The following is a 13,198-nucleotide window of genomic DNA, read 5'->3' on the forward strand; positions in this document are numbered from 1 at the left end:
ATATATAAAATTAGCTGGGCGTGGTGGTAGGCACCTGTAATCCCAGCTACTTGGTAGGCTGAGGCAGGAGAATCACTTGAACCCAGGAGACAGAGGTTGCAGTGAACCGAGATCACACCATTACACTCTAGCCTGGGCAACAGGAGCAAAACTCCGTCTCAAAAAAGAAAAAAAAATCTCAGGTGCGGTGGCTCACGCCTATAATCCCATTTTGGTTTATGGGATTTTGGGAGGCTGAGGTGGGCAGTTCATGTGGTCAGAAGATCAAGACCATCCTGGCCAACATGGTGAAACCCCATCTCTACTAAAATACAAAAAAAAAAAATTACTCTCTAGGGTCAACTGTGTGATGCTACAGTTTGGAAAAGCCATTTTATTTCTTATGCTTTAGCTACATTTTTTTAAGCTGATTATATAATACCCATTAAAATGTTTTGATCTTTTTTATGAAAAATTAAACACCCTGACCCTTATTAAAGATTATTGGTCAGGTGCAGTGGCTCACGCCTGTAATCCCAACACTTTGGGAGGCCAAGGCAGGAGGATCACTTGAGGCCAGGTGTTTGAGACCAGCCTAGGAAACATGACGAAACCCCATCTCTAATAAAAATACATAAGTTAGCTGGGTGTGGCGGCTTGTACCTGTAATTCTAGCCACTCAGGAGGCTGAGGTACGAGAATCACTTGAACCTGGGAAGTGCAGACTGCAGTAAGCTGAGATCGCACTACTGCACTCCAGCCTGGGCAACAGAGCAAGACCCTGTCTCAAAAAAAAAAAAAATTAAATTAAATTAGACAGTTCATCTCTTGAAAGCAAAAAATGGAATATGGTGGTTCACTTTTTCAAGCAGTAGGAATTAGAACATTATTAACAGCAGCCAGATGATCATGCAACTACCAACTACTGCATCACTTTATTGGAAACGTGTAAAAGGATGCAAATCTAGTGAACAGAATGGAATGGAGCAAAAGAAAATTGTTTTAATACTGTCTGGGTTTTGCTCTGTTGCCCAGGCCTGGAGTGCAGTGACGTGATCATAGCTCACTGCAGTCTCAAACTCCTATGCTCAAGCAGTCATCCCCACTCAGCCTCCTGAATAGCTCAAACTCCAGGCATGCCTCACCATGCCCAGCTATTTTTTGTAGAGATGGGTTTTTACTGTGTTACCCAGGCTGGTTTTGAAATCCTGACCTCAAGTGATCCTCCTGCCTTGGCCTCTGCTAGGATTACAGGTGTGAGTCCCCATGCCCAGCATGTTTATGCCTTTTTCTAAATTGTTACTTCTTCGTGCCTTTATCCTGTAAACACTTCTCACATAGCACCAGTATCACTTGATTGTACTTCACTTTTTTTATGTAGCTGTGGTTTTGCCAGGTAGTCTAAAACCCTTCCAAATGTTTGCTTTATTTTCTGCAATACCTAATACATTGTGCATGTTTAATAAATATTCATTGACAAGGAAAAAAGTTTATCTGTTAAAAAATAAAGATTGTCATAATTTTATGGACAATGAATCCCTTTAAGTCTTTTTATCTTTTTTTAAGTAAATTAAAGTGCAGCCTGATATAAAGCAGTACTTCTCAAACTTTAATAGGCATACATCTGGTTGAAATGCAGATTGTTGGGAGGATGGGGTTGATATTCTATGGTTCTAATAAGCTCCCGGTGATGCTGATGCCACTGGTCCGTGGAGCACACTGAGGGGTTAAAGTGGATTCACATCCAGTTGCTTCTATGAACCAGGTGTGAGAATTTAGACAAATCCCGTCATCTCTTTGATCCTCTGTTTCATTATCTGTGACATGGTAACAATATATATTCCCCACACAGAGATTCTCTTGTAATGTATATGAAAAATGCAAATGTACAGTAATGCAAATTCATTCCCCTTCTTTTTTTTTTTTAAAGATGAGGTTTTTCCATGATGGCCAGGCTGGTCTTGAACTCCTGACCTCAGGTGATCCACCCCGACGTCGGCCTCCCAAAGTGCTGGGATTACAGGCGTGAGCCACCGCACCTGGCATTCATTACCCTTTCATGAGACCGATTCATTTTTCTAAATCCTGAAGGTTCTAGTATATCATCTAATTCTCCTAAATAGTATGATGGAAGAAAAATGACTTGGAGTTAGAGGCCGGGCATGGTGGCTCACTCCTGCAATCCCAGCATTTTGAGAGGCTGAGGCAGGTGGATCACCTGAGATCAGGAATTTGAGAACAGCCTGGCCAACATGGTGAAACCCCATCTCTACTAAAAAATACACAGGCCGAGTGCAGTGGCTCACCCCTGTAATCCCAGCACTTTGGGAGGCCAAGGCAGGTGGATCACAAGGTCAAGAGATCGATACCATTGGTGAAATCCTGTCTCTACTAAAAATACAAAATTAGTTGGGCATGGTGGCACGCACCTGTAGTCCCAGCTACTTGGGTGGCTGAGGCAGGAGAATGGCTTCAACCCGGGAGCCAGAGGTTGCAGTGAGCCAAGATCGCACCACTGCACTCCAGCCTGGCAACAAAGCAAGACTCTGTCTCAAAAAGAAAAAAAAAAAAAAATACACAAATTATAATCCCAGCTACTCAGGAAGCTGGGGCACAGGAATCACTTGAACTCAGGAGGAGGTTGTAGTGAGTGCAGATCACACCACTGCACTCCAGCCTAGGTGACAGAGTGATACTCTGTCCTAAAATATATATATATATATTTTTATATATGTATGTATATATATTTATGTATATATATTATATATATGTATATATATGTTTTATATATACATATATATATATGACTTGGAATCAGACAGGCTTTGGTTGGAGTCATAGATCCAGTTTTTGGGCAAGATACTTTACATCTCTGAGCCCCGTTTTCTTATATATAAATTAATAATGACAATAACTTCCTTAAATGGTGTTAGTGAGGCTACAAAATATCATACATGTAAAGTGCCTGTCTAGTGTGTAGTAGTCTCTCAATAATGTGGTAACTTAATCAAAATCTCTGTGGATAAAGCCCAGAAATCTGTATTTGTAACAAATACCCCAGGTGATTCTTTTGTTCTGTATATGTTGAGGTTTGAGAGCCACTGCCCTAATTGCACAAGTGAGGAAGGTGCTTTATAAACATCCTCCTTCATGTTTAAGTGTTGATGATAATGAGGTGAGAAGCATGAAACATGGAGTATCACATAAGAAATTATTTTTGAAACAAAAGGATAATGCAGTGGTCCTGACTGATTATCATGGTTAGATCCCATGTTGCCCATTTCCTTTAAATGAAAACTAACCCTATGATATTACATAATATTGTTAATATTATTGTCTTATTATTAGTCACTGCCTTGTCTGTTGCAGCAGAGTATTGCCTATACAGCCACAATTAGGAGGCAAGTTAGTTGGCAAGGGAACTACTTGAAGCCAAGAAGCTTGGCTAATCTTGCTTTCCTTTTTGTTGGGATTCATTTGAAAGGTCAGATTATAATATATTCTGAGCATTACATTGTTGGCCACATAGTTACAGATTTTATGGCCAGTTGGCTTCATTCTGTCTGACAGCATCAGTGCATCCCTAACCATTTCTTGCCAATGCATACTAGTAGTTGTAAAAGGAAGTCAGACCTATTGCCAGTTCTTTAAGTAATGGTCACAGACACCTCAGAGCCCCTACCAGTAGAGTATAGCATCATCATTATATAACCAGGAGCAATACAGTCATCATTTTCTCATAGAATCCACTCAACCTGTGTGTGAAGATCGTGCAAGGAATTCGGGCCATGGAAGTTGATTCTAGCCAGTACTCTTTGGAATTGATCCAGATGGTTCATTCATGTCTTGACCAGGTAGGTGATTTAAATATTCACTTCAACCTCAGTGTTTGATGTATGGCATAGCAATAAACCATACAAAACCACATCTACTTCCCCAAGGTAGAGTATATTTGTGGGTGTACCCATTATAGGCATTGGTAATTGATTATAGTTATGTGCTTCAGTGAAAAAATTCTTACATTATTCTGCTTTGTAAGTACTAGTTTGGGAAATGAATTTCCCATCTAAATTGTGCTCCATTTTTATGACCAAGATTAATTTCTGAATATAGATTTCATAAAACTGCAATGAAAGATAATTTATCATTTCTAATATGGAATGTATATGCTTCTTATATCTTGTAGTTCTCTTCCTGTGTAGTTCTAGTATTATTCAAAGTATGTTTCATGAAACACTGGAGTCAGAATCACCAGGGAGTAGGGGAACTTTGTAAGTAAAAAGAAGATTCCTGGGCCCCACCCCAGACGAACTCAATCAAAATCTCTGTGGAAGCCCAGAAATCTTTATTTGTAACAAACACCCCAGGTGATTCTTCTGTATATGTTGAGGTTTGAGAGCCCTAATTGAATTACCCTAATTGAACAAGTGAGGAAGGTGCATTATAAACATTCTCCTTCATGTACAAGTGTTGATGATAATGAGGTAAGAAGCACATAAGAAATGATTTTTGAAACAAAAGATAATGCAGTAGGCTTTGACTAATTATCATCTTCAGATCCCATATCGCCCATTTCCTTTAAGTGAAAACTAACCCTATTTTTACTTTTTAGGATCCTGAGCAGAGACCTACTGCAGATGAACTTCTAGATCGCCCCCTCCTCAGGAAACGCAGGAGGTAAAGTATGAAGAAGTTACTCCATTTTCTTTTCTGAGATGGTTGACTTTTAGAGGCTTGATCGGAGTACTACAGGGAAGAGTAGCGTTTCCTGATTTGGTTGCAATAGTGCTATTTTCTACCAGCATCTCTGCTTTTATTGCTTGGGGTAGCTTCTGACTTTCACCTCCTTAGCTTGTTCTATTTTGTTCTAAATTTTTACTGATGAGGCCCAAGAGTCCTTCAGTCCCTCATCCATTGGTTTTAAACCTAGAATTGAGGCATTAGAGTACAGTAAGAAAGAGGGGTGTCTGGATGTTTGCTTCTGAATTTTGTCATTATCTTTGTCAAGTTATCTAACATCCTTATTCCTTAACTTTCTCCTCTATAAAGCAAGATAAAGTAAGAATTAAAGAAGGTAATACATACAAAGTGGTCAGCCTAGGGCCTGGCATAGGGTGCTTATCCATTTTTGGATAGTAGTGTGAATTGGACTGGGCCTTTGTTTTTTTTGTTTTGTTTTTTGTTTGTTTGCTGAAACAGAGTCTCACGTAGGCTAGAGTGCAGTGGCACAGTCCTAGCTCACTGCAGCCTTGAACTCCTGCTGCAAGTGATTCTGCTACTTCAGCCTCCCAAGTAGCTAGGACTACAGGTGTGCACCGTCATGCCTGGCTAATTTTTCTATTTTTGTAGAGACAGGGTCTCGTTATGTTGCTCAGGCTGGTCTCAAAGCTGTTGCCTGGCCTCAAGCAATCCCCCCGCTTCAGCCTCCCAAAGCGTTAGGATTACAGGCGTGAGCCACTGCACCTGGTCGGTGCTTTGTTTTTATATCTTCCAAATATTCAAATACATACAATGCTCTTTTCAAGTCTTGCCCTTAGATACATTCTGTACATCCCTAATTCCATATTTGCTGTTTGATCAATACTTTTATTCTACTAGGTCATTTAATTAATCTTACCTGGTTCTTCTCCAGTTGGTCTCTAGCCAGTGTTTTAGTGCCTGCAATTATGTACAGTACTCCAGATATAGCATGGTGACCTTCCATTTATGTTCTGTGCATGTGTAGGCAGTATCACCCTTTCAGCCTGGTTAAGCATATTTAAAATTTTTACCTGGCTTATTTCCCAGCAATATAATGACTGACTTTGTTTTATTTTATTTATTTATTTTTTGAGACACAGTCTTACTCTGTTGCCCAGGCTGGAGTACAGTGGCATGATCCTGGCTCACTACAACCTCTGCCTCCCAGGTTCAAGCAATTCTCCTGGCCTCAGCCTCTCGAGGAGCTAGGACTATAGGCAGGCACCACCATGCCTAGCTAGTTTTTGTATTTTTTGTAGAGACGGGGTTTTACTATCTTGGCCAGGCTGGTCTTGAACTCCTGACCTCACGTGATCCGCCTGCCTCGGCCTCCCAAAGTACTGGGATTACAGGCATGAGCCACTGTGCCCGGCATAATCACTATTTTAATTAACTCTTATTTCTTGAGTATAATATGGCATGAAATTTTTACTGAGCTAATTATAGATTTGCCTCCAATACTTTGTTGGAACTTTGTCCTTTGATGGAAAACATAAGACTGAGTTTTCCAGACAAAGAATATAGCATAAGCAGAATCACAGATAGACATGGGAAGTTGTGGAAAATATTCAGGAAACACAAAATTCTGTTTGCCTAGATTAGTGGTTCTGGACAGGGACTTTTGATGCAAAGTATCAGGAGCTTTCAAAAAGTACTGATGCCTGAGTGCTACTCCAATAGCCCAGCTATAATTGATTTAGGTAGAATGAGAGCCCTGGGCTAGAACATGGAGTGTAAACAAAAGGAAGGAAGGCTGAAAAATAAGGAATCTTGCATGCCAGGCCAAGGAAATTGTGGTTAATTCAAGAGATAGTGCAGAAGATAGAGTGAATATTACACTCACTATCAAGAGATAGTAGATGTTTGCAAGAGGGCAGCATGTGATGAGAGGCATACCTAAGGAAGACTTATTTAGCAATATTAGTATCTGTGTTAAATCAGTATAGTAAAATGGATTAAGACTATAGTGAGGCTGATTAGGAGGTATTACCACAGTACAGGTGGGAAGTAGAACTGCCCAGAACTAAGGTGGTGAGACTAGAAAGGAAGAAGTGAGTATGAAAAGTACTATATAGGTAGGATCTGTAAAACTTGAATATTAAAGAAAGGGAGAGAGATGAATTAGAGATGACTGAGGTTTTAAGCCCAATTGACTGGGAGAATTGGGGAAGGGTGTTGCTGCTAGTTATAGAAATGGAGGAGTCAGAAAAGCTCATTTGGGAAAAAGCTAACAAGCTCATATTTGGAGATACTGAGTTTGGGAGTAAGTGGGCAGACTAGATGAAGGTGTCCATCAGATATTAAACATGTACGTCAGAGGTTCTTAAGGCTCTCTGTTCCAGCCTGGACCATTTCTCAGAGATAGAAAGCAAATGGCCCCAAACTGCTAGCCCTTGGGTATTTAATGAATTGTCTAATGAAAGGACTATATAACTGAGTTGTATTGAAGTACTTTGCTAAAAGTATTGTGATGTTGTAGGATACATACAGTTTATAAGAGGATTAAATCTGTGAAATGTATTAGACACCTTTGCAATATAAAAACCTATATTTCACTCATGTATCTTTGCTTTTCTTTGGTAGAGAGATGGAGGAAAAAGTCACTCTGCTTAATGCACCTACAAAGAGACCAAGGTAATGATCAAGAGACTCTTAGAAACTAATATATCCTAAATTACCACCAGTATATGGTATTTCTTGAGTGTAGGCATTATTTGATCCCAGGATCCTTTGGCATCCTTTCAGGAGACAGCATCTGCTTAAATGTCAGATAGTCATTTCTAAGAAGAAAGCTATAATTTCACCCTCACACTAAAGTGGCCATCATTACCATAATGAATGTTGAAAAGTGTAGATGTTATGGGTCAGACTGGAATCTGATCTGGCCAAGCTGTGATGAAGCCCTGAGGCAGGAATTGCAAAGTCTGCTGTGATAGAGGACATTGAAATAAGTTGTCGAGAAAGAACATACTTTCTCATACCATAATTGGCACTTCTCAGGGAATAGACTGGAAGCACTTTTCTTTGATATTGTTTTTAATGTTAAATGTGCCTTTATTCTGGGGGTTGTTGGCAGGTCAAGCACTGTGACTGAAGCACCCATTGCTGTCGTAACATCACGAACCAGTGAAGTCTATGTTTGGGGTGGTGGAAAATCCACCCCCCAGAAACTGGATGTTATAAAGAGTGGCTGTAGCGCCCGGCAGGTGTGCGCAGGGAATACCCACTTTGCTGTGGTCACAGTGGAGAAGGAACTGTACACTTGGGTGGTAAGTGAAAGCTAAGCATTTTGGAATGGTGCTATAAGCCTAATTGTTTACTGGGCCCAGGATGTCTAAGCATTTTATTAGTTGAATCCCATACTAAGGGAGTGGCAACACAGGTTAATGGAATGGAAGCTCTTATGAGAGCAGAGATTTTGTCTGTTTAGTTCGCTGATGTATGGCCAGGGCCTGGTACATATTAGGTCACTTATAAATGTTTTTTGAATGAATGAATCAGAGAGGGAGAGAAAATTGAAAGACTCAGGAGACTGGGCTTTCCATTAGCTGGATGATTTCAGACAAGTCACTCAATTACTCTGTTATATTATGGTGAGGTTCAGAGTAACTGTTATCTGTGAAATAGCTCTGTAAACAAAGGAACCACTATACCATGTCAGGAAACCCCTGAAACCCACAGCAGTGATTGAAGATAGCTAGGTATATTTTGTGTAGAATTTCTTTGTTGCCCTGTAGATTCTCCCCCTCACCTTCTTTAACAAATTGTCTGTGTTTACTATCTGTTTCCTTATCTCCCACTCTCTCCTCTTTCACCTACAATGCAGCTTCCATCTCTGCCACTCAATTGAAACCGGTCTTGACAAAATGACCCATAAATTGCTCAAATAAAACAGAAGCTTTTTAGTCCTTACCTAGCTTGACCTCTTGGCAGCATTTGGCATAGTTGACCACTCCCTCCTTCTTGAAGCTTTGTCTTCACTTGCCTTCTGTGATAGCGTGTTCTCTTGGCTTTCCTCCTGTCTCTTGCTGTGCCTTCTCAGGCTCATTTCAGGCTGCTAGAGAGCAATTAGTATCTTAAACATTTATTGGCCAGGTGCAGTGGCTCACACCTGAAGTCTCAGCATTTCAGGAGGCCGGAGTGGATTGTTTGAGTCCAGGACTTTGAGACCAGCCTGGCAAGCATGGCAAAACCCCATCTCTACTAAAAATACAAAAGTTAGCTGAGAGTAATGGCATATGCTTGTGATCCCAGCTACTCGGGAGGCTGAGGCATGAGAACCACTTGAGCCTGGGAGGTGGAGGTTACAGTGAACCACTGCACTCCAGCCTGGGCAACAGAGTGAGACCCTGTCTCAAAAAAATAAAATAAAATAAAATAAAATTATATATATATATATGTATATGGACTTGTAGTTTAGTCATTTAATAGAAATAATTATTTCTCTCTATAAAACTGTTGCAAATCATCAAGGACTAATCACATTGCTATATAGCAGCCTCTTTGATGTAGCCAGATTCTTTATAACTGTTCCATGCTTCAGGGAAACTGAGTAAAATTTATAAAACTTGATTTCCAAGAAGCTATACTCCTATAGAAAGCAACCAAATTAGACTATATTATAAAGAATTTTTTGCACCATCACCTGTAATTAAATATATAGTTTACCTTAGACTTGAAGAATAAAGATTAGATTAATGCATATTAATCTGGATACTTTTTAAGTTTCTTTACCTGTTGGCAGGGTCTTTATACTACCTACTACTAAAATGTTAATCCCTTTGCCCACTTTTTTCTAATTTCTAAATTTCTAGCTCTTTTTTTCTACTGTTTTTCTTCTTATGAAGTTATATTGAAGATCAGCTTTTGGCATGAAAAATTAAAAACTTCATAAGACCTCTTGGCCAGGCATGGTGGCTCATGCCTATAATCCCAGCACTTTGGGAGGCTGACGCAGGATCGCTGAGCCCAGGAGTTCAAGACCAGTGTGGGCACCATAGCAAGACCCCATGTCTTTTTAAAATTTAAGTTTAATAAAATGTAATTAAAAAAAAAAAACTTCATAAAACCTGTTTATTTCACAGAATATGCAAGGAGGTACTAAACTCCATGGTCAGCTGGGCCATGGAGACAAAGCTTCCTATCGACAGCCAAAGCATGTGGAAAAGTTGCAAGGCAAAGCTATCCATCAGGTGTCATGTGGTGATGATTTCACTGTCTGTGTGACTGGTAAGCCATCAGCAGAAAGTGTCTTAAGTGCATTTAATGTGGGATATTTGCTTAAACCTGTGCTATTTTAGCTGGGATTTTACAACAAAAGACAGTATTCAAAGAACCAGAGGACATTGGGCAAATATACTCATTAATAATAATATGCCAAATTCGCTATAGTATTAGGGAGTGGTGAGCAAAGAAAAGACAGGTGGGTAACAGAGAAGAGGTAGGATCAGGAGAAAATGTGTGTCCCACTTGGCAGGAAGAATAATCTTACCACCTCATCAGGCTATGGATAACACAAAATTAGGATCAAGGCCTAACTTTAGTTTTGGTCTTGTCATTACTTACTTTATGATTCCTTGGTTCTTATATTTTTAATCTACATAATAAAGATGGCCCTGTTAAATCCTTTTAACATGATAATGCTACCACTTTTTAAATTGTTTAGTAGTAGTAGTACACACGACTCTCTAAAATGGAAACAACTCTAGACCTGCACAGTCTATCCTTTTAATTTCTCAGATGTAATCATTTCATGTGAGATGGGGAAGTCCATCCCCATTTGCTGGGGAAGTCCTCATTCCAGCCTTGCCCAACTTTCTGATTACATATAATAAGTCAACCTTTTAATGAGTTCTGTTTTTCTTTCTTTTGCAGATGAGGGTCAGCTCTATGCCTTCGGATCAGATTATTATGGCTGCATGGGGGTGGACAAAGTTGCTGGCCCTGAAGTGCTAGAACCCATGCAGCTGAACTTCTTCCTCAGCAATCCAGTGGAGCAGGTCTCCTGTGGAGATAATCATGTGGTGGTTCTGACACGAAACAAGGAAGTCTATTCTTGGGGCTGTGGCGAATATGGTAGGGGTAGCCTTGTCTCTGTCCACTTCCTTGCCAGTATACAACCTGACTTCAAACTTGTATGCATTTAAATACATCATGCATCCCCTAAATGGGAAGTGTAATTCAGTAAAAGAGAGTCTCACAGAAACTCTTCCCTAGGAAGGAAGCCCTCATTATAATGATTTTCGTTCTTATGTGTGTTTCAGGACGACTGGGTTTGGATTCAGAAGAAGATTATTATACACCACAAAAGGTAAAATCAGAAGCAGCTTCTTTCTAAAACCTAGCTAAGTCACACAGACTCCAATAACATGTGCCCTTTCCTTGGCTCTGTTGTATCAAGGTGTTTATTTCTGAAATGTTTCCTGTGTGGGAGACTGACAATCTAGGATTTCTGATTTAGCATCCTGTGGTCTTGTCATATGACTAAATCATAGAAAACTGAGAAAGTGGATACAGCAACTGTGGACATGTGAAGTCACATCATACTCAGGGATGACAGCTAAAATCAACATGTACAGCAGAAAAGTCATATATAGCTGCAAATACACTGGAAAACTTGAGAAGCTACTGTAAAGCAGTATAACCCAACTCAGCCATTTTCCTCTCATGCTTCTACAACTGACCACCAGATAAAGTATTAATAGTTGTTTTTGTTTAGTAGTCATGTTGTATGAAACATACGATCTAATTACTCTCAGCCTTGCCAGAGCTGGCCCTGTGATAGGCTCACAGAGGCTGACACCAGCTGGGGGAAAGGAAAAGCACAGTCACATCTCTCTCACCTTCCATAGGGCACAGGCTTACCCATTGGAGAGTTGGCTAAATCAGCTATACCATTTACGGTTACCAGTGTTTTCGTTTTTTTTTTCTTTTTTCTTTCTTTGGGAACTTTTAGACAAACCAGTTTTTATTTACATTTTAAAAATTAAATTATTAAATTATGCATTTGTGGGCACCATCCTCAATGGAATTCCCAGTTGTTCCTTTTCTCCTGGAAAGGCTGTGGCAGAAACTGTGAAGGTTGAGGTTTCAGGTTTTACACACATCCGTTGTGGCCCCACACATGCATCACCCCACCATTCTCCAGCCTTGTCTAGTTAGCTGTAAAAGGATATAAGCATTTGGAAGTTCTAGATATTACCTCAGTACTCTGTCACCTCTCCTATAAAATGACCAGATTGGGACCCCACAGGGCTATTGAGTTTCTGTAACTGTCAAGCAACCTTCCATCTTAAAAGACAAAGTCAGCAATGAATTGAAGCTTCTTTCTCAACTTTTTGACAAGTCATCCAAAGTAGGACCTCTTGCTAAGATAAACTGAGAAGGGGCTATCTTGTTTAGTTGACCTGGAACTGTCACCTTTTCCTTGATATTGTAAAACTTGAACTCTTTGTTGAAAATAGTAGCCTTGGCTGGTCACAATGGCTCACACCTGTAATCCCAGCACTTTGAGAGGCCGAGGTGGGCAGATCACTTAAGTTCAGAAGTTCAAGACCAGCCTGGCCAGTATGGTGAAACCTCATCTCTAACTAGAAACACAAAAATTAGCCGGGTGTGGTGGCACACGCCTGTAGTCCCAGCTGCTAGAAGAGGCTGAGGCAGAAGAATAGCTTGAACCTGGGAGGTAGAGGTTGCAGTGTGCCGAGATCACACCACTGCACTCCAGCCTGGGTGACACAGCAAGACTCCATCTCAAAAAAAAAAAGAAAGAAAATAGTAGTCTTGGCCGGGCATGGTGGCTCACGCCTATAATCTTAGCACTTTGGGAGGCCAAGGTGGGTGGATCACCTGAGGTCAGGAGTTCAAGACCAGCCTGGCCAACATGGCAAAACCCTGTCTCTACTAAAAATACAAAAATTAGCCAGGCGTGGTGGCATGCACCTGTAATCCCAGCTACTCAGGAGGCTGAGACAGGAGGATTGCTTCAATTTGGGAGGTGGAGGTTGCAGTGAGGTGAGATCATGCCACTTCCGCCTGGGTGAAAGAGGGAAACTGTCGCAAAAAAAAAAAAATAAGACTGTGAGCCACAACCTTTCCAACAGAGTGGTTGGGTGATCGCCATCTTAGGGAAAAGAAAGATGTTCTCGTTCTCGTCCATGGCGCACCTGGCATGGGTGAACCCCTTCAACGTGCCTCATCTGCAGCTGGTGTATGATGGCCTCTGCAGCAGCCCTCCCAGACCCACAGGCCAGCCCTGCCGCCCTTGCAACCTGGCAGCCACTGCCATGGAAGAGTACAGTTGTGAATTTGGCTTTATGAAGAATTATCCACTGTGTGGCTTTGGTAGGGTCTTAAGATGCTATCTGATACACACTGCTGTCGTTCCCCTGGATTTAGTGAAATGCTGTATGCAGGTGGACCCCCAAAAGTACAAGGGCATATTTAACAGATTCTGTTTTTTTTTTTTTTTTTTTTTTTT

The 13,198-nt window shown here is 40.7% G+C and overlaps 1 protein-coding gene across 1 annotated transcript in view; it reads left to right on the forward strand.

Moving 5' to 3' along the window:
• Positions 1-13,198, forward strand: part of NEK9 (NIMA related kinase 9) — a 47,962-nt gene that overhangs the window by 11,770 nt on the left and 22,994 nt on the right. The window contains exons 6-13 of the mRNA XM_017528511.2: positions 337-357; positions 3,723-3,833; positions 4,592-4,656; positions 7,303-7,353; positions 7,796-7,988; positions 9,804-9,948; positions 10,594-10,794; positions 10,983-11,029. Of these exons, the coding sequence (XP_017384000.1) occupies positions 337-357; positions 3,723-3,833; positions 4,592-4,656; positions 7,303-7,353; positions 7,796-7,988; positions 9,804-9,948; positions 10,594-10,794; positions 10,983-11,029 (834 nt within the window). The remainder of the gene's footprint in view (positions 1-336; positions 358-3,722; positions 3,834-4,591; positions 4,657-7,302; positions 7,354-7,795; positions 7,989-9,803; positions 9,949-10,593; positions 10,795-10,982; positions 11,030-13,198) is intronic.

This window comes from Cebus imitator, unplaced genomic scaffold (genome assembly GCF_001604975.1).
Source record: "Cebus imitator isolate Cc_AM_T3 unplaced genomic scaffold, Cebus_imitator-1.0 Scaffold54, whole genome shotgun sequence".
Taxonomy (NCBI): domain Eukaryota; kingdom Metazoa; phylum Chordata; class Mammalia; order Primates; family Cebidae; genus Cebus; species Cebus imitator.